The sequence below is a fragment of the Balaenoptera acutorostrata genome, chromosome 19 (assembly GCF_949987535.1).
Source record: "Balaenoptera acutorostrata chromosome 19, mBalAcu1.1, whole genome shotgun sequence".
NCBI classification, from domain to species: Eukaryota; Metazoa; Chordata; class Mammalia; order Artiodactyla; family Balaenopteridae; genus Balaenoptera; species Balaenoptera acutorostrata.
The window spans coordinates 17,163,309-17,183,756 of NC_080082.1; the positions used below are offsets into that span (position 1 = coordinate 17,163,309).

At 36.4% G+C, this 20,448-nt stretch overlaps 1 protein-coding gene across 1 annotated transcript; it reads left to right on the forward strand.

The window, feature by feature from the left end:
* Positions 1-1,511: 1,511 nt before the first annotated feature.
* On the forward strand, positions 1,512-19,905 carry LOC103020046 (mitochondrial import inner membrane translocase subunit TIM14-like). Its single transcript, XM_057534490.1, has 2 exons — positions 1,512-1,652; positions 19,291-19,905. The coding sequence occupies exons 1-2, from the start codon at positions 1,512-1,514 to the stop codon at positions 19,714-19,716; spliced, it is 567 nt and encodes a 188-aa protein (XP_057390473.1). The 3' UTR covers positions 19,717-19,905.
* The last annotated feature ends 543 nt before the right edge of the window (positions 19,906-20,448 follow it).

The following is a 20,448-nucleotide window of genomic DNA, read 5'->3' on the forward strand; positions in this document are numbered from 1 at the left end:
GCATCTGATCTACAAACAAACTTATATTCAAATGAATCCTGGATTTCAATTATTATTGAAGCAAACTATCAACTTAAGTTTTTAGTCTTTCAGCTAAGATACCTACTCTTTCAGAATCACTCTAGGCACACTCAACACATAAATTTTTTTTTAATTAATGAAACAAAACTTTTATTAAAAAGTCAAGGTAAAAAGGTTTGTTTTTTAGTTAAGATGAGCAGGAATTATTACTCTGAAAAAAGGAGGCAAACGTTTTGTTTCTTGAATCCTGGGTCAAAAAAATCTTGACTCAGAATATTCAGTTGTTGACATATGTGAAAATTACAATACACCCCCATAAATGATGCATATTAAGGTATACATTTTCTGAGGATAAGGACTATAACTTGTATTTCTTTCATTCCCTCATGGTACCATGAACAATGCCTGCATAAAGGAGTTGAAAAAAATGAATGAATGAATAGAAAAATCAAAACAGGCAACTAATTTTTACACAGAACAAATTGACAATAAGCTTTTCTCCTTTTACTTGCTCCCTACTCTTCTTTTTAGAAGGACTTAACAAGTTGGTATTTTAAAAAGTCAAATATTCAGACTTTCTTCCCCTTGAATATATTCAATTGTATAATATAGTGTCTGGCACAAAATAATCATCAGAAATGTTAGTCCATGAAGATTCAGTACGTGATATAGATTTCCTGAAAAAGTCTGAAAGCCAACAAGGAAAACCCCTTCACACAATCGCAGTAACTCAAGAAAACCTGAGTGCCATCTGGTCCTGGCAACATTTGGCAAATAACAGGCACTTCTTGTTAATTATTTGTTTCCTCCCATCCCCTTCTGGCTTCACAGCAGGAGGCAGAGCCCATGTTTTGGGAAGAGGCTACCTAGGTAAAGAAGATTAATACATTCTACAAGGGAACCCCTCTGCTGGCTCCTAGGAGCCCTCCTCCGCTCACCGCTTCCCTCGGTACTAGGGAGTGCTAAAGAAGTGGACAGGCTGGGAGACACAAAGAATCTGTGTCTGCTGTTAGAAGGAAGCAGTGATGGGAGATAAACCTGGGAAGGAAGGAAGAATGTGACTACTAGGCAGCTGGCCCCAGACATACTTGTTTTTACTTTCCTGCTACACCCATAAATGTTTTTAGAATGTATTAAACAGTCAACTTGTCATTGGTATTAATCTGTAAAAGTTGATACAGACCAAACAAAAAGAAAGCTTTCTTCCGCATCTGCACTTTAGATTCTAAGGACAAAGTGAGCACAACCAGGAATGGGTTGTTGAAGAACAACTCTCTTCTTCACCAAGGAAGTGTCTAGCCCAAAGTTGTGCCTGGGCCCGGCAAATAACGAGGTGCCCTTCCATCCCCGTGGCCTAGACATGAACCCTATTGTGCAAACAAGGGAGGCTGTGAGCACACACTTTTCAGACAAAAGTAATACAGCCATAAGTTTGCTGGCTTGTTTCAGCAGTGACCAGCTTCTGGGGATATTGAGTACCCTACCTTAAAATGTACAAAAGGCCTAAGCCAGATGGGATGGAATTCACAGACGGTACTGGCAGCCAAATGATTAAACAGAAGCATCCACAGCTTCCAACTCAAGAACTGCACCAGTGCATGTCTGACCAGTGCAGTGATAAAAAATCTTGTGTAATGTCCTGAAAGGGGATGAGCTAAAAAGGGCTAATGATCGTTGGATCTTTAACGTACATCAGATGAGGAATGTACATCTTTGAATTAGATCCCTAAGTGTGAAAACTGTGACAACTTCTGGAAAGTTTGTTAGTCTCTAACTGGCTCTGAAAGCACATTATCTTTCTGTCTCACTCTTGCTACTTTTTGAAAGAAGTCCATCACCCCAAACATGACAGCAAGACACTAAACTTTGAAAAATGCCTTTCCATATTTTTTTCCCATAAACCATTAGTTTAAAAGTTAGAGATTAAAAAATGGAAACATTTCCCTAGCTTTATACTAATGTGGCATTTACACATTCTTCCATACCATTTGAATGCACTCACCAGGCTGGCATCCATTCTAAGCACAGTGTAAAGTCTAGAAAGGCATTTTATTCTTTCCAGGTGTGCTTGACTAGCTTATTTATGGTCTGACTTCCTTTCATAGTGTGAGAAACCTTAGCCTTCTGCCAGCTGCAAAGGATTGTTAAGAAGAAGCATTTTTAAGTTAAAAAATATATAGCAACAATTTTCCTCTCCTCCCTCTCTCTCTCTGCAACACTTCATGCACCTTCTTGCATTGGTTAGTCCGTGACATGTCTAAATAGGCATTTAACTGTACTCACCATCAAAGAAGCTGCCCCATGCAGGCAACAGTATATTAACTTAATGAATACCAGAAAGGATAAGAAGGAGGGTACAGAGCTGTTAACTCGGCCCAAGTTATCCTTCCTGAGAACGCTCATCACATTCGCTGGTAACACACACATACACACAGCATCATGCACTTTTCTCCCCTTCTTTAGTTCCAGAAAAGCTGGGGGTCATTACAATGACATACAGCTGAAAAGTACACCTGATTTACAAAGAAGCCATACAGTATGCTTGTTTTATGCACACAGTCACATAAACTAAGCTTAAATGTTTTCTCATTCATGATTAACATCTGAAGGTCCCTGGCAGTATTTCCTTGTGTGACTACTTAAGTAGTCCCAATTAAAGACCACTATTTGCCTCTTCAGTGGCCATATTACAACCCAAATATGTAGATATAAAATGAAAAAATAATTTTGAAAGATAAATTTTCAACACCATAAAAGAAAATGAAATGTATTCTAATTTAAACAATTTTTCATACAGGTACAGAACTAGATAAATAATTTGGGCTTAAATAACTGGTTCTACCCACTTAAAAAATGCACTCAATTAGGACAACTTTGTAAATGTTTCTGAAATGACAGGAGTTTTAAAAAATTATTTGAGAGTGTCATTTATAACAATTATGACGTTGAGAAGAAGAAAGAGTGTGAATGGTGGCAAAGATGAGACATAACTGACCATTAGCAATAAGAAGGTTGACAGGACTTGAACATTTTTAAATAAAAAATTACTAAATCCAAACAACTTGGATCCCAGGAAAATTTGAGTGCTTAACTAGTAAGATCACAGAATACCTATGTTTCTTGGAAAAGAAAATTCATTTTTATCGAGAAGGTGTGGTTCAAAAAATTACCACATAATTTAGAGATCCACGGGAATCTTTGGCATTTCAAAACTTGAGTGGAGCCTTTGGAAAAAGCTCATCACAGCTCCTTTCAATCTCTGAGGAAGCTGGCACTCTGCGATGGAGTTGTTAAACAGCCTGGCCATGCCAAAATTCATCATAGCACTGCCCCAGGGAGGCTGCTAGCTGCCTGACCCTAGCAACTCGGAGCGGGACTGGAACAAAAGGCTAGCATCCATTTCAAAAAGAACCCCAGGAAGCATCTGCGGGAGGATGAAGAGTGTCGAGGTGGAAGCTGGAAGACAGTGGGAGTGAGGAAAGCACTCGCTAAGGAAGGCAGAGAGAGCTGGAAGGAAGGCAGGCTGAGCCAGCAGGTTTACTGGCAGAAGTCGCACACACGATTGCTAGGCAATGGTCAATTTCCAGACAATAACAGCACAATAACTGCAAAGCAGTAAAGATGAGAGATCATGAAGAATGCATCTTCACACACAGAGAAATGACAAAGAGAGGAAAAGGAAGAGGGAAGGAGGGAGGAAAGTAAGGGAAAGGACAGGAGGAAGAGAAGGATGAAAAAGAATAGGGAAGTCGGGGGGAGGGGAACCACTTTAATAAAGTAAGGTTTATCAACATGAATTACCAGGTATCTTTGTGTTTACAGACTGTGGAGTCTATCTAGGCTGGCTAATGGCATGCTATTCCTTTTCTTGTGCTGTCTAGAAATATTACTGATTGTTAATAGCATTAAAATCTTTATCACTTTATTTATTTTATTAATCTCATTCAGATTTAACATTACTAGCACACGACTGTAAAGAGCAGTAATAATGCCATCGAGGTTGGTATCAATGATGCTGAAGGGTATTATGTAAAACGCAGCCAATGAGCAACGAGATGACAGGTTCTTACAAACCTTTACATTAGATTAAGGAAAAGCCTTGCACAGATTCACCAAACTGTGATCTTAATATGATATAGCATCCTCTGTCCTTTGATGTCCCTCTAGAATTACTTGTCATCCTCCAACATTTAAAAACCAAATCTCAACATCCAAGAATTGTAAAGAGTTAATGTATATTTAAATAATGCATAAACTTTAACTCTTTCCTTCTGCTTCTGTGTTTCTGCCAAAGCCATTCTTTCAAATAAAACTTTGATATGTCAAATACTTTTTTAAAAATAATAATGCTATAGGCCAATGAAAAAATGGGGTTATAGTTTTAGATAATATTTTTAATTATTCACTCAAATAACTTATAGTTACTTAAGTTCACACAATTAAGGACTTGAACTGTCTTGCATGGGCTAGAATCCTTCCAGGGTACCTTCAATCCTTAGCAAGACAAATTGAGGTGAGCCGTTTCAGTGCAACAATTACCCAGAAAAGGTCTTCTGCTTCATCCTGTCAGACTTGTGGAATTTTATACATTTTTATTCATATATGAGATGTGTGAGTAAAAGCCATTCTGATCAACCCCATGGGCTCTATCTAATAGGATGCATCATACAACATGCACAACTGCCCCACTCCCGTCAACGTGGGGAGTCAAGGTAATTATAATATGATAAATGAATTAGATCATGGGAATTAGAAGATCCGTAAGGTTGAAAACAATTATCTTGACATTGAAAACCTCAACTGTAGTGAACTTTTGTTAAAACACAAAGTTTATAGAAATTAAATTTGGAGACAAAAGGGGATCTCACCTAATGAAGGATCTTCTGTAACAGTAATAGATAAATCTTGCAAAGACAACACTCAAGAAGGATTTAAAGGAGTCCAATTAAGTTGGACTAAATATCAGAAAAACCACTAGTGAAGAATATAGGGTTTTTTTTCTTATATGATGAATCTGTATATAAACTTACCAACTACAATACATACTCATTAATTGGATTATTTTACAGCTTGTCTCAGCACTGACTTTTGGAACTTATGTTAAATTTAGATATGACTTCTAAGGAGAAAGAGAAAAAACTCATCTGGCAATTTAAAGCTGTTTCAGGTGACTTTTTTTTTTTTTATTAAGTTGAACACTGTCATCTTCCAACATATTTCTGAAGTACCTTTATTTTTAGGGGTTTGTCCTAAACAATACAATTTTCTTGAGAAAATAGCTGCTTAGTCTAGGCTTATCTTTATGTAACTGCTGTCTCAATCAACAAATATTTATGAGTATATACTGGAGTAACTGTAACTTAACATTTCTAGGCAGCGGGTAAGTAACCAAGTGATATGATAAGCTTTTATTTTATTAAACTTCACCAGACTGATGAATTTTTGTCCCATAGGAAGTCGAGTCTCAACCTAAGTAAGAGTCATTGATCTCCGTGACATCACACCAGGCAAGAGGCAAAACTGGAATCTGAACCCCCAGGCTTCACAACTGCAAACCTTCACATCCTACGGGATAATGCAACAAAGCCTAATCCAGGGCTCCAGCTCTTATTAACTCACAACCAAGTTGTAAAAATAAATACTACATAAGATGTAAATTGTGAAAATGAAATTTTTCATTTTTAAATTTCAATATAAAAATAAATACTACGTAAGATGTAAGTTGTAGAAATGAAAACTACGTTAAGATCTAAATCACACTTTTTAAGGCATAAAAAGATGTCAAAGCACTTTGCATCCACTTTGAAACCAAACACCACCACCTCACTAGAAACATGGCATTTCCAGTAAATCTATTTTACTTAAAGGAAAAGGTTAAATAAGCTGGTGAATGCCAACAAGTGTTCTTTGGCTAATGTAGGGAGGTGCTCTTGGCAATCTCCTGGCCTCTGAGATTTTGCTAATTGTTTTTCCAAGAAGAAACTTAAGTCTCTTTCAAGCACTATCTTGAGTAAATGTTGCCATGGAAAAGCCTTGGTATTCCACTTTCTATAGTGGTTGCACAGCTACTGTAAAGAGTGCAGAGAGGAATTTTTGTAAGCAGCTGCCAACCACACCCTAACCCCAGGCAGCTGTCTTGCGTTATGAATTACTGGTCACGATAAGAAGTGTGGATGATGAGTTATAAAACATCCCCATTCCAGACAATGCAAAGTAAGTCTTCTTGATTATGGGAGGAGGTAGATAGAAGACACAAGAAATCAGATATAGAGCCATTCTTGCCATGTTGGAATATAAATGACAGGAGTTCAGACACACATTCTCACTTAAATGTCACTCTTCAATAGACTGGCTAACAAAATGCTCCTGTTCAGCATATAACGGCATACACACATTCCAACAGCAAAGGCCTCAGAGGGAGCAGTCATTTATGGCTCATCCTTCCATACATGTTCTAAGTGATTTGGCCAAGTGGCCAGGAAGCACAGGAGTGAAGAAAGGAAAGACTTTCCAGTCACTCTGAAAGAACCTGTCAAATCACCAATGCTACCAGCATCTTCCATTCACTGGTGCCTAATTGAAGGGAAAGATAGATAGGAGGCAGCCTCTTACAGGACTGCAATGATGATGTAAGAAATAAAGCAGAATTCTTCACTGGAATTCAGGAAGGTTTCTGGGTAAAACAGTTTCAGAGCCCAGAATTCCTACTCATATCTTAGGGCAGAATTTACCCAAGGCTGAAGTGCTACGTTGGCTTGGTGCATTTGGGCCAGAGGAGTTACGGTCCTGACCACTTGATTTTCAGGGAATCAGGAAAAGAGTTCAGGCTATAAAATACCTTTCTGCTCATTGTTCACTGCTGTGGCTTCAGAGATTGCCAAAGTCTGTAAGGGCACAGAATATAAAATGTTTCCCACTGCAGACCTGGAAGACTGGGCCCTTGAGTCGTGAGTGGTCCATCATCAGAAACCCTTCTCCCTTTGTTACATCTGCTGGGCCTTCCACTAAAGAAATGAATTAGATAGACTGGGGGAAGGGGAGGAGGTGAGTGGGGAGTGGGGGATGGAAGGAAGGCTGGTGCAAGAATATATTTTCTATGTCTGGATAAGGGAACAGGATTCTAGGTAATTGCCTGGTTTTCTCATTGTTCTCGGCTGCCATTCCGAGATTCATAGAGGGGCTGAAGGGATCTCTCTTTTCTCCTTTCCCTTCTAATTCTTCACTCACTACCTCCCCACCAACCCTCCAAGTCACCCCTCCCCCCTCTTAATCCTTTTCCCTCCCCTCTCATGGTGCTTATTCCATCCTAGAGGGAAAAAAAAAGTAATTTGTCTGTTTTATTTATGATGCAATGAAGGTATGCTGCACGCGTCAGGATAGCCTGACACTGGTCAAACTATCTGACAGCTGAGAAGAACTGCCTTCATACTCCAATGAGTGTATATTTTAACCATTTGTCCACCACAGCACACCACCGAGGTTCTGTCACACCACCAAGGTTTTGTCAGGATTCACAGCACTGGGTTTGTTTGTTTGTTTTTTTTGACATCTATTTTGTTACATCCCAGTTAACCTTGGAACACGAAGTGTTTTCACAGAATCTTTTGTCTTACATATATACCCTAAAATATGCGGAGATGCTGTTCGTCATATGGCAAAATTCAAAACTGTCTGAATATTCCCATGAAAGACCTCTGATGATGGTCTTAGAACTTCATTAAATTTAGTGATCTAGAACAGTTATGCCACAAGTCCCAAATCATGATACGCTATTTAGTGATCAGATACAGAAAGTGGAATTAGCACAAATGAAATCAAAATTTCAAGCTGCTTCTCCTCAGAATTAAAAATAAAAGCACAGGTCAAAAAGCTAGAGTAGTCCTGTCAAGAATAACATCTGGGTAAAAATCCCTCAAGAATATAAAGATTTTTTTTTTTTTCCCTAGAAAGAACCACAGTTAGTAGGTATTTAGTTCATCGTCCAAGTTTGAATCAGTGTTTTCTCTAATATTTGCAAATTAGGGCTTTTAAGAATTTGACAGGAGCAAACTGAATGGCCAAAGGGACCATTTTATTGCATTTACTCCTTTTCAATTTCTGCTGCATTGTACTCTCTGGGTTCCGTGATCTACCTGCCAAATGCACACTCACTTGTGTACATACTGAAGTGGACTCTCCCCTTACTTTCAACAACAAATCCCTAATTCCAGAGGGCCTGCCTCACATCCACTCTCTCTCTATCCCCTGTTGCTTTGCCACCAGCAATTTAATTCTCCTTTTCAGACATAAAAGGACACACTGGGTTTTCACAATTATACTTTTGATTTCCTCATAAAAAACAATGCTCAGAATTAGGCCCTGGACAATCTGTTCTTGTCCTGCAAAGGCCTGTGGGGCAAGATTTCCAGAAGAACCAATGAGATTTCTGCTGACTGAAAATATTTTTATTTTAATAAACTACAAAAGAAAAATGCTAAAAAACAAAACACTCACAACAGGTTCAGAAATGTAATGTAATGCACACAGCATGAAACAGAAACAAAGATCCAGCAGACAGGGAGTGTGATGAATGGTCCTAACCACATCGTATTTATTTATTTTTTTTTAAATCTGCATTTGCCTTTCATCTGCAAATGAAAGGAATGGGGAGAAAGTGACTATGCATTCCAAGGAATTTCTTTTGGTATAATAAGAGCAAACGCAAATATTATAAACAGAAGCAGAATTAAGAGTCTACAGCAACAAAGATACAGAATGGCTGAAAAATCAGGGTTCCCACTGTGGGTTTTTTTTTGCACTCGGCTGTGGAAGGTGGCAAGAAAATGCTGTACAATGCCGACTCAAGACAAGGGTAACCACAGCGCTGAATGCTTCTGTTTTTCAAATCAAATGTGAAAGTGAGTTAAATTGAGTTTTCTTGAGGTGACAGGAAAAAATATATATTTTGGTATACTTTTAAGTATACATTGAAATTATGAAAATTTCTAAGACAATACTTTAAAAAAATCAAGGCATTAAGATCACTTAATAGTAAATACATACACAAGTCGAAATATTATTTAAAATTTTCAAGCCATGTAAAAACCACCCACTCTTTTCTCTGTAAGCATTGTTCCCAAGGTTTTAGGAAGAACAAGACAAATCCAACTGTGTGGATTACGTGGTGTGCACAATGCACTTGACAGACTGTAAAAGTTAACATATTTTGGCAAGTGTACTAATTTACAAATAGCTGATTAGATGTACCTCACTAGCCATGGAAGAAAGTAGGCATATTTTTGTACATAAGACTATTATGCATTTTACATATACATCTACATATGTCTGTGTGTGTGTGTTTATGTGAGTGAAGAGAAAAAGAGAAAGCATCACTCTCTTAAGCTGTATCAATATTGGTGACACAAAATGCACACAAATTTCACAGGTTCAATGTTTTCCATTTTTTTTAGTGAAAAATAACCAATCTAACATTGTAACTCTACAAATATCTGGAAGTCTTAATAGTACTTTGTACATTTCATAATCATTTAATTTTTAATATTAAAGAGTTTTATGTAGTGTTCATTTAAAACAAATGGGCATAACATAACTTTTGAAGATGTGGTTAGAAGTTATAAGCAATGCCCAACTGTTTCTGCACTGGTTGAAATACCCCTCAAAGATGAGCTAGTTTGATGTATGCAAACGTTTTATACTTGTTGTATAGTTCTGGAAAAGAAAAATTATATGTGGTTGGCCTTGGCAACTGTGATAGGATAGAACAATGTCAATATAATAGAGAAGAAACTATTTGATCACAATAAACTTGCTAAAATAAAATTCTTTCTAAATGGTTGAAGCTAACAACCACAACTTTATGTGCAATATCAATATGATGTAGAATGGGCCACTTGATTAAAATAAACTTGCAAAAATAAAATTCATGGTGTCAAAATAAACACCCGGATGACAACCTAGGCAGTTCTGAATCTCCCTGTGTTTTAAATTTGAAAGGTTTATAATTTATATTTTCAAAATAGTTCAGAATGGGCTAACAAGAGAAATCACATCATTCTATGGAACCTGATTAAATTTCACACTGGAAACTGAGAAGACTCCTCATGACCTTCCCTTACAGTAGTTGTCCTGCCATTTTGCTGCTTTTGCTCCACCTGGCTCGACCGCAGCTGTCATAAATCGCAGACTACAAAGCTGCGTGCTTTGAGAGCCAGCTTCAAAAATTTAAGTTTCAAAAATTAAACCACTTACAGTCCATCCTCTTCATTTAGAGACAATATATTTTGTGCTGGCGTTATCTTGCTATGTAATAATTGCACATTAATAAAAACATATGTGGTGAGAAGCGAATAAATAAACTGCACTTCACAAAAGCATCTCGACACGAAATCACATTTTCAAACTGCTTTAGAAAAGGAACTGAGAAAATCCTGGCAAGTAAATAGGCAGGCAAGCAGCAAAAGAGATATTCTCAAAGGTATTTCCAAACTTGCATTCGTGATATGAAAATCGGTGTTAGCTGCAGATTCCTGTAATATTCCCAAGATATAAGTTGCTAAGCATTTTTCCTATACTAGTTATTGTGTTTTTAAGGATCCTTTTATACAATTCTTTCTTTATGATTTCAATAAACAAAAACCACATAATGTTTTTTTCAGTGTTTATGAATTTCTACACAAGGAAGGTGGCTTATTTTGCCCACTGAAGATGATCTATGGAAATGATCATGTGCAGCTTGATCATTTTTCACACACCCTTAAACTAAGGCTCCACAATATCTCTAGGCACTTTTCTCCTGGTCAGCAGAAAGTGTTCCCCTCTACCTTGAAAGTCCAGAAAATCTACAATTAAACTGTTTTGGAATTCTGTTGTCTTGTATTTATCTGTGCATCAGTTACACGCTTATCAGCGCCTCTTCTCGAAAGGTTCCAATTCTCCTCTGGAAGAGCTGCCTCTATTTAATCCATTTCCCTCTCAGACAGAGACATACATCAAACAGGAAAGAAATATTACAGAAAGAAATACCTATTTTCTCACACTTTTCAGATTAAATATCTCCAGCTGCAGATAGAAACCTCTTTAAATTGAAATTAATTTCTGTATTTAAAAAAAAATCAGGTGGTATGTTTTACTTTCTCTGCCTTTGCAATACAATTTGTAGGCCCTCGAATTCTTAACACAAATATATTTTTAATCTACAATCCAGCCTGAGGTTTCTCTTATTCTCCTGATTACTGTTTCCCCCTCCATGTGGGACCTTATTTGTTATCTCTCTTGCTCAATGCTTATTCAAAAATGCCTTCAAACTGAAAAAAGAAAAAAAAAATGGTCAGCCAAACAATACATAAAAGGGCAAGAGGAAAACACTCTCATAGAGCTATACACAATCTACACTTTCCTAATATAGAAGACTTTTTTCCCATAGTCTTATCCAAAAACAAAAAGAATTATTTACATTCACAGCTTAAGAAAATAATTTTACATACTTATTCTCTATGCTCAAATGCTGCTGGGGTTGTGTGTATTTTGTAGAGGCAGACTGCCCTCTGCAGGGGAAAGCAGCTTTTTTAACAGCCCCCTTTCAAACAATCTCAAAAAAAAAAAAAAAAGAAAAGAAAGAAAGAAAAGGAAAAAAACAGGACAGCTGTATTGCAGAAAATATAAACAAATAGTTTCTTAAATGGATTTGCTTGTATGCAATTAAACTGAATTTATTCACCCTGAAATGTACTTGTTCACACTCTACTTTTTTTTTTTTTTTTTTTTTTTTAAGTTGCCTATCCCCTATTTCCAGTCAGGAAAAATAGGAAAAGGGCAACATTTTTGTCACAAGCTGCACAGTGATATTAAACTGAACACAGAATTGTTCCAGCCTCATTTCTTCCCCAAATTAGAGTAGGCTTTAGAAAACATTTTTTTAATAGTTATTCAAATGCCATGTAACCACTGTACAGCAGGGCTCTGAATTTGTCAAGAAATCTCTCTAGATTTCTGCTCTGGGCTTGGGGCAGTGGAGTGAAAGCATTCTTTGATGCTTAGAAAATTGCATTGTGGTTCTATTATTTTCACTTTAATATTTTGGAAAATGAGATGAGGTGATATCGATTTCACCCCATTGTATGTATTTCAGAGAATAAATGAATAAAAACGCTAATCAAGAGAAATTTTGATGATTGAGTCATAATTACCTAAAACTTAAATGTTGTGGTAGAAATTAGTGACAGTTAAGAGCTAGTGAGTCCTTCATTTCATTAAGGCTTTCATTCTTTCTTGGGTCTATCTGTCTTGCACCAAATACCCTAAAACCTGTTTCAGCAATTAAAGGAGAAGGGAGGTCTGTATTTTTAAGGAATGGTCTTTTAGGGTTTTGGGTTGGTTTTTTTTTTTTTTTTAAGGTTGTCACAGAGTGGATTCTGTAAACAGAAAGTGTGTGAAAAGGTGTCACAATTTAGTGGCATTTTCCAATTAAATCTTCAGGGTTAATTCCTTACACTTAAAAAGACACTTCTGACTTCTGCTTTCATTGTTTTGCCCCCTTTACACCACAGAGCTTCTTCCAAGCCCACAAGAGCTGACTTCCTTCCTCCAGTCTCTAAACGCGACCAGCAGGGGGGCTGATGAAGTGCTCATTTTTCACATCAGTCTTATAAAATTGCTTTCCCCATTAATTGTATCCATGGAAACAATACATTTGGCTGGTAAGGGACTCCTGAATCAAATTTAATGGGATTCTCAAAAAATTTGCAGGCTACGGGGAGATGCAATGATCAGCCATTCTAGCAATCCAAGTTTTAGCCCAGTTCAGGATTAATTTCTCGTTTTCAAAAACTGAATTGAACTGAATCCAAATTAAGCTTAAGTCATAAAAATGTAATTTCACTATCTGAAAAAGAATTTTACAGGGGAGGGCAAATAGAATTTTTTTTTCAGAAGTACTGTGTAAGTTCTAATATACCTCCTAGCAAAAAACAATCATCAGTACTTGCCTGAATGGCAGTTCTTAATACCCAGGTTCTAATAATGTAAGCATGACTTGATCTGGATAACTGATCAGATCGTCTAAGCAATGCCCAGGCACTTGCATTATCCTTCAACCATCCCTACAATCTCCTCCCCTCTCTGTCCTAAGTAGGCATTCTACAAAGTCACATCATTCCCTCTCTCTGGCTTTTTTATTCTTACCTCTCCCCTCAGTGCTTATAACCCTTGGGGCAATCTTGGTTTTAATTTTTTTCCCTTAGCAGGTAAAGTGTCTGTATTATAGAATCTTAAGCCAGGCCTGTATATACCCATATTTAATTTGGAAAATGTGTGGGTATATACCGCTCATTATGGAATTAGTTAACAGCTGCAAGTCTGCCACTGTGGGAAGCCAATTGGTTGTTGTTGTTTTTTTAATGTGTCATTTCTTTACATTAAAAAAAAATTCCATTCAAACCCCTTGGATGCTTCTCTTAGAATTAGACTGATATGATCTAGATGAAGAAAGATATGACTTTAAATCGAATAACAACATATGAATTTCAAATTATCTGTGACTTTTTTCTAAGCCCCAAATCATTTCTGCTTCTGGGTAAATAGGTTAAAATTTTTAAATATGTAAGAATCCAGACTTAACATTTCCCCTTATACATATTATCCTTGCCCTGAAACAAAATGATGTTCCCACTCTATCAAGTCTTTCCACACGTGTGAGCTTTAAAAAGCTTTGTTAATGCAAAATCAAGAGGAGAAATCAGGTCTGTATTCCTCTGGCCAGAACCCAAGGTCAGCCTATGAGAAAATAAATGGGTGCTGGTTCTTAAGTGGAGTGCATTCCCGACAAGGTTCTCCATCCCTTGCTCTTTAGGGAAAGGTCAGACACAAATGAAACTCAGGAAATGTAAATCCAGCAAGAATCAGGGCTACAAAAAGCCCTGGAAGGTAGAATCCCCAAGGAAATGAGACTCAAGATATAGTGTCTGAAAGCCAATTCTCTTAAAAAGCATGATGCCCTGGTTCTGTTATCCACTTCATTTGATAAATCTAACTTAGCTTTTGCTTCTACTGTCATCTAAATTCTAAAATTCTTAATTCTTAGAATTTTCTGAGGCATCAACAATCATCCAACTGCAACCAAACAGATACAACTTCTCTAGTATAAACAGGAACAATGACAAATTTATCTAAAGCAAAAATAAAACAAGAGCCTTGAAAATGTTTGTGCCTTTGGCCCAGTACTTTCTTTTTTTCAGGAATTTATGCTAAACAAATAAATCTTTGCACAGTTGATACATTATATGAAAAATATCATAGCATTTTGTAATGCATAATTTATAAAAGCAGATTAGAAACTTTATGTCTAAGAATAGACAATGCATAAAATAAACCATGGTACTTTCATAAGATTGAATAGTTCACATAGCAATTAAAATTAGGCTTATGAAAACTTTTTAATAGAGTGAAGAAATGCCCACTTATGTTAGGGAAAATAAGCAGGACGTAGACATCATTTACATAACTAATATATACAGAGAAGAAAGACTGAAAGGAAATGCAAAAGCTTCACAGTGATTATTTTCTTCGTAATTTTCTATACTTCCTAAATTTCTACGAGTATCTTTTTATCTCATACATAAAGAAAACAACAAAAGTTACCATAAATGGATCTACATACATATACTTTAAGAGAAGCTTCAATGAAATCAACCCCTAATTTGGTCTTCTTTAAACTGAACAGATAGAATAGGCGAGAAATGTTTGCTGGGATGTAATAGAATTCATTCCACAGATGTTCCATGCAGTGGGCACTGTGCTATATGGATGAGGAATATTGCCTTGGAGAGCTCTCAGTTGGTGTAAGGAAGGGTAACCATGTAAAAATAAAACTGTGCACCTAAATTCACCATAAATGAGACACAAGCCCTGCCTTTGAGCAGCTCAAGGGAGACGAAGTTCATCAAATTATTGCTACATGGTGTGAGAAGAATTGTAAAAAATAATTTTTAAAAAGCAGTGGTTTTCAAATTCAAGCTATGCCGGGGCACTTCAAGGGTTACAAAAACTGTGCTATTTTAATTTCTTCATTTAAACAGCACTTATTTCTAAAATGGTATTTAAATACAGGCACACACAAGAATATTATATACCAATATTATAATATTCATATCTGAAATTTTCACTACATTACGTTATGCAACCAGGTTAACTTGCTCCTCTGTGAACTGTGAATAAAGTATTTCTAACCATCCTTACTCAAGAGATTACAAAAACAAGCTTCTTAAGCAAACAAACAAAATCCTAAAACTTGCAACTACTTATAGATGTGAATCAGAATTCTCTCAACATGGGAATCTAAAACAAACAAGTCACTTGCTCAAGGTGACCTCAAGCTGTAATTGTCCCCCATACTCTCCAATTATAAATTCGAATTTATAAAATCAACTTAATCTAATTTATTACAACTGCTTTTTTTCAGCAGGGGAGGTGCTGTTGATCATTTAGAAATCATTTGGAAACAAAAAGAGTTTCGATGCTTGAAAAAAGTTTCAAAGTGAGTGATAAGCTATGGTCACGGCACAGTGAAGAAACAAAGGAAGCAATAAATGCAAGCTATCTTAACACATTTGAAAAGTGGAAATTTTTACTTTTCATAATATTTAGCCAAAACTAATTTTCATTGTGTATTTTCCCCTAATTTTCATGACAAAGGAATTGAATAGGAAATACATGGATCACTACTGTGCAATATCAATAGTTCTCTTGGTTTTAGGTCATTCAAAAATCAACTGGAAGAACCTACTTTTAAGTTAGAAAAGAAAGGTTAGAAAGAGACATTGTGATATGGAAATGCAAATATCCAGTTATTCTGGTAACTGTCCAAAGGCAACAAATAGGAAAACAGCCCAAGTCACCCAGAACATCGCCTGCATCCCTGCATGAGACACTTGAGTAGATTACAGGGATTGTCCTGAGGTGACAAGAGTCCCAAGGGGCACCTTGCCTCCTGCATCAGTTAGGAAGATTTTGGCTTCAGGTAATAGAAAAACATAACTCAAACCATCTGGGCATTTATTATCACAACATTAAGTAGCAGAGCAGCCTCCAGGTTTCCTCTCTCCTTCTTAGCTTCACCTTCCTATGTACTGACTTCATCCTAAGACGGATGGCAAGATGACTGCAACAGTTCCAAGTACAATATCAAGAACCAACAATAGCCAGTGAAAGGACCATCTTTTCCTCATTATATGGGTGAATAAACCTTTTCAAGAAAGCCCCAAGCAAAATTTTCCTCCTGCCAAAATTGTATTACATGCCTATGCCTAAACCAGTCATTGGCAAGGGAACACTCTATGACTGACTTAGATTAGCTGGAACCCTATAGCAGGAGATGGGCCTAGCTTCTTCTGAAGCACATAGCCATGTATAAGAATGGTGGAAAACCAGACCAATGAAGTTTCTATCTGGAAGGAGGAAGTTGCGATGACTGTTAGGGTGTGGCTGCTGTAAAGAAGCTAAAGAACAGGCTTGACACTGTTGTTCTGGCTGGTGACATGGTAACAAACCATTTGGACTAGGAGTGAGCCATGTTGAGAGGCAACTCGCTTATTCAAGAAAATGCTTATTGAGGTAATTATACACACAAAATTATTAACTGGGTCAACTATTCCTCCTATAACCATGTGTTCATTGTTGCTTAAACCTTTTTCTTATCATTTTAAGAGTTGTAAATTATTAGGTAGATATGGCCCCTCCTCAAGCTGGATTAGGTAGATCCTTCTGAGATCTCACAGCAGCCTCCTGTTACCTGAAGTATATTACTTACTTATGGCTGCCTTTTTATTAGAGTTCCATATAGTTCTATTTATCTTCATTAAGAGTTCACCTATATTCTTCTGAAGAACAGAAACCATGTCTTATTCATTTCTTATCCTTCCCTATTAGTTACAATACTCAACATAATATCTTAAATGTCTGTTGTATGAACTCAGTGAACAGAGATTTGACATTTACAATGGTATAAAGTTCTAATCCATTGTATTTCTATCTTCCTCTCACAATTTTACCCTGTTCCTTTTTTCCTTAATGTTCAGAATTTTTGTGATACATCCGTGTACTTCCCATCACTAATATTTTATCAGTCTTTCAAATTATTAAGATTCTATCCTGTTATACAACAATTCTTTCACCTCTAAGAAGGTAGTCCTGGCAGAGATGCTCACAAAGATACATACATAAAGATATTCACAGAAAAATCAATTATAATTGCAAAAAAAATCAGAAACTTAAGATGCAACAACAGGGATTGCCTAGATAAGTAATACGTCCATTCTGTGGAAAATAACTACTAAAGAATCATGGTTTAGAAGATTAATAATGGCATAAGTTTCATGATAAACTCTTAGAGGTACAAAAGCAATTAACAAAACATATATATATATACATATGTATATGTATACATATATACACACACATATATAATATGCCCAAGTTTATTTTAAAAAATAAAAAGTAAAAATTGGAGGCCTTTCCAGCAAAGATAGCAAATGGATCTGAGGTGTGAAGTCTCTCCTCCCACTTCAAAGACATCTAGAAATTCTAAATAAAATTTGAAGAAATTTTTCAAAGTACACAGCTGGAGCTTAAGATAAGAAAAATACATTTCTAGGTCCCAGAAAAATAAGCCATGTGTCCCTCTGGAAGAAATGGATGTAGATTGTGGCAATGACACAAAAAGTCAAGATTTTGAGTCCTGAACTTCCTCCAAGAAGCAAGACCAGGGGGTGAACTAGAAGTAGAAAAAACTCCCAACAGTCTAAAGACAAGGTTTGCCTCAAGGTACAGCAGGAAGCAGAGTCAGTCATGACAATTTTGAATTCCCTGGCCTGCAAGGCATGCCAGCAGAGTGTAAAATTCTTTGAGCTATTAGCAAAGTCCAAACTAAAAAATTAGTAAAAAAGTGGTCCAAACCTGGGAAACCCATACATCCACTGTAAAGCACAAAACTGTCCCATAAGGGTGCTTCCACAATCCAGCATGTACCTATAAATATATAATTAGTACTGATGAACTCAGAAAGATTGCAAAGAATACAAAGCAATCCAATGCTATAAAAGTTTGCGAATGCAACAAAAGCTCATAATCAAATAACTTTGAATACTAAAGCAATTCAAAAAGAATTTTAAAATAAATGTTTATAGCCATTAAGCAGATGAAAAAGATAATAGATTCCACATGGCAGGATCAAGGTACAGGCATACCTGAGAGATACTGCAGGTTCAGTTCTAGATCACTACCATAAAGCAAGTATCGCAATAAAGCGAATCACATGAATTTTCTGATTTCCAAGTGCATGTAACAGTTATATTTGAACTACACTGTAGTCTATTAAGTGTGCAATAGCATTGTACCTAAAAAAATCAATGTACATACCTTAATTTTAAAATACTTTATTGCTAAAAAAATGCTAACCATCATCTGAGCCTTCAGCGAGTTGCAGTAGTAATATCAAAGATAACTGTCACAGATCACCATAACAAATATAATATTAATGAAAGAGTTTGAAATATTGTAAGAATTACCAAATGTGACAGAGACATGAAGTGAGCAAACACTGTTGGAAAAGTGGTGCCAGTACACTTGCTCAACAGAGCATTGCCACAAACTTTCAATTTGCAAAAAACAGGATCTGTGAAGTGCAAGAAAGTGAAGCACAATAAAACAAGGTATGCGTGTATTATTAAAAATGGAAAATCTGAAAAAAATTCTATCACTGGCAAACAAAACAATGCTATGTTAAAGAGCACACAACACAAAGAGGAAGAGAAATTTACTAAATTGCAAGATAGGTCTAAAGAAGTCACCTATAATGTACCACAGGAAGTTAAATAATGGAAAATATGAAAGAGAAATTTAGACAGAAAATCCAGCATATGATAGTTATCTGTGAAAAAGACACTACAGTGAACAAAGAGATAATATTTTTAAAGTTTTCAGAAGTGAAGATATAAATATTCAGATTGAAAGAGCTCCTTAACTCTCCAGACTAAACAAAGATACAACACTGTAGTGAAACTACAGAACACCAAGAAAAAAGAGAAAAAAGTGTGAAAGCTGCAAGAGAGAAAAGATAAACTACCTTCAAAGGAACAATAATCAAACCAACAGGAATCCTATCAAAGGCAACAATAGATGCACAAAGACAGCAGTAACTTCAAAATACTAAGGGAAAATAACATAACCTACAATTTCATACCTAGCTAAACAATCACGTAAGAGTTCAAATAAAAGTAGACTGTCAAAGATATAAAAACTAAGAACTTGGGTGCTCCTGGTGGAGGCAGAGGAGCTGAGCGGGAACCATGGCCAGTACAGTCCGTAGCAGTTGGACTGACCATTGCTGCTGCAGGATTTGCAGGCCATTATGCTTTGCAAGCCACGAAGCATATGGAGCCTCAAGTAAAACAAGTTTTTCAAAGTCTACCAAAATCTGCCTTCAGTGGTGGCTATTACACCTTCAGAGGTGGGTTTGAACCCAAAATGACAAAACAGGAAGCAGCATTAATACTAGGTGTAAGCCTTACTGCCAATAAGGGAAAGATAAGAGATGCTCATCGACCAATTATGCTTTTAAATCACCCAGACAAGGGAGGATCTCCTTATATAGCAGCCAAAATCAATGAAGCTAAAGATTTACTAGAAGGTCAAGCTAAAAAATGAAGTAAATGTATGATGAATTTTAAGTTCTTACTCATTTATATATATGAGTACCAGCTCTTTATAATAAAATGCCTCAAAGCTACACATTTTAAAAATTAGTATTAGCTAAATCAAAGCCTTGGTATAAATTTGAGGATTTAAAATTGGATTATAGAATATTTGTAGGTTAATACTCAATAATTATGGATAAATGCATGCCATCTGAAGTGTTGTTCATTACTCATTTGTCAAATAATTTGGTACCTATTTCAACACAAAGTGAACAAGAGTCTCTCCCTGAAGGAATCCCCAATCTGATGGGAGACTGATAAACTGATAATTAAAATACAGTGTGATAAATATGATGGAATTAGCACAGGTTGTTATAGTAGGGGCTCATCTCATTGGGACAGAAGGCTGTTCAAGGAACAGAGGACTCCCCCAGCCACTTAGAACCTTGAACTTAAAAATGAATTTAGCCACAACTTAACCTAAGAAATTGATCTAGGTATGTATTTATCATACATACATTCCTCTGCAATTTTTTGGAAGAGTTTGAGAAGGATGGGTATTAGCTCTTCTCTAAATGTTTGATAGAATTCACCTGTGAAGCCATCTGGTCCTGGACTTTTGTTTGTTGGAAGATTTTTAATCACACTTTCAATTTCATTACTTGTGATTGGTCTGTTCATATTTTCTATTTCTTCCTGGTTCAGTCTTGGAAGTTTATACCTTTCTAAGAATTTTTCCATT

What these genes read in the sequence shown, in the direction of transcription:
- LOC103020046 (XM_057534490.1), top strand. Translation starts at nt 1,512, where the DNA reads ATGTACAAAAGGCCTAAGCCAGATGGGATGGAATTCACAGACGGTACT. An exon ending in GCAGTGATAAAAAATCTTGT is followed by an intron (nt 1,653 to 19,290) that starts GTAATGTCCTGA and finishes AAATAAAAGTAG; the next exon opens with ACTGTCAAAGATATAAAAAC.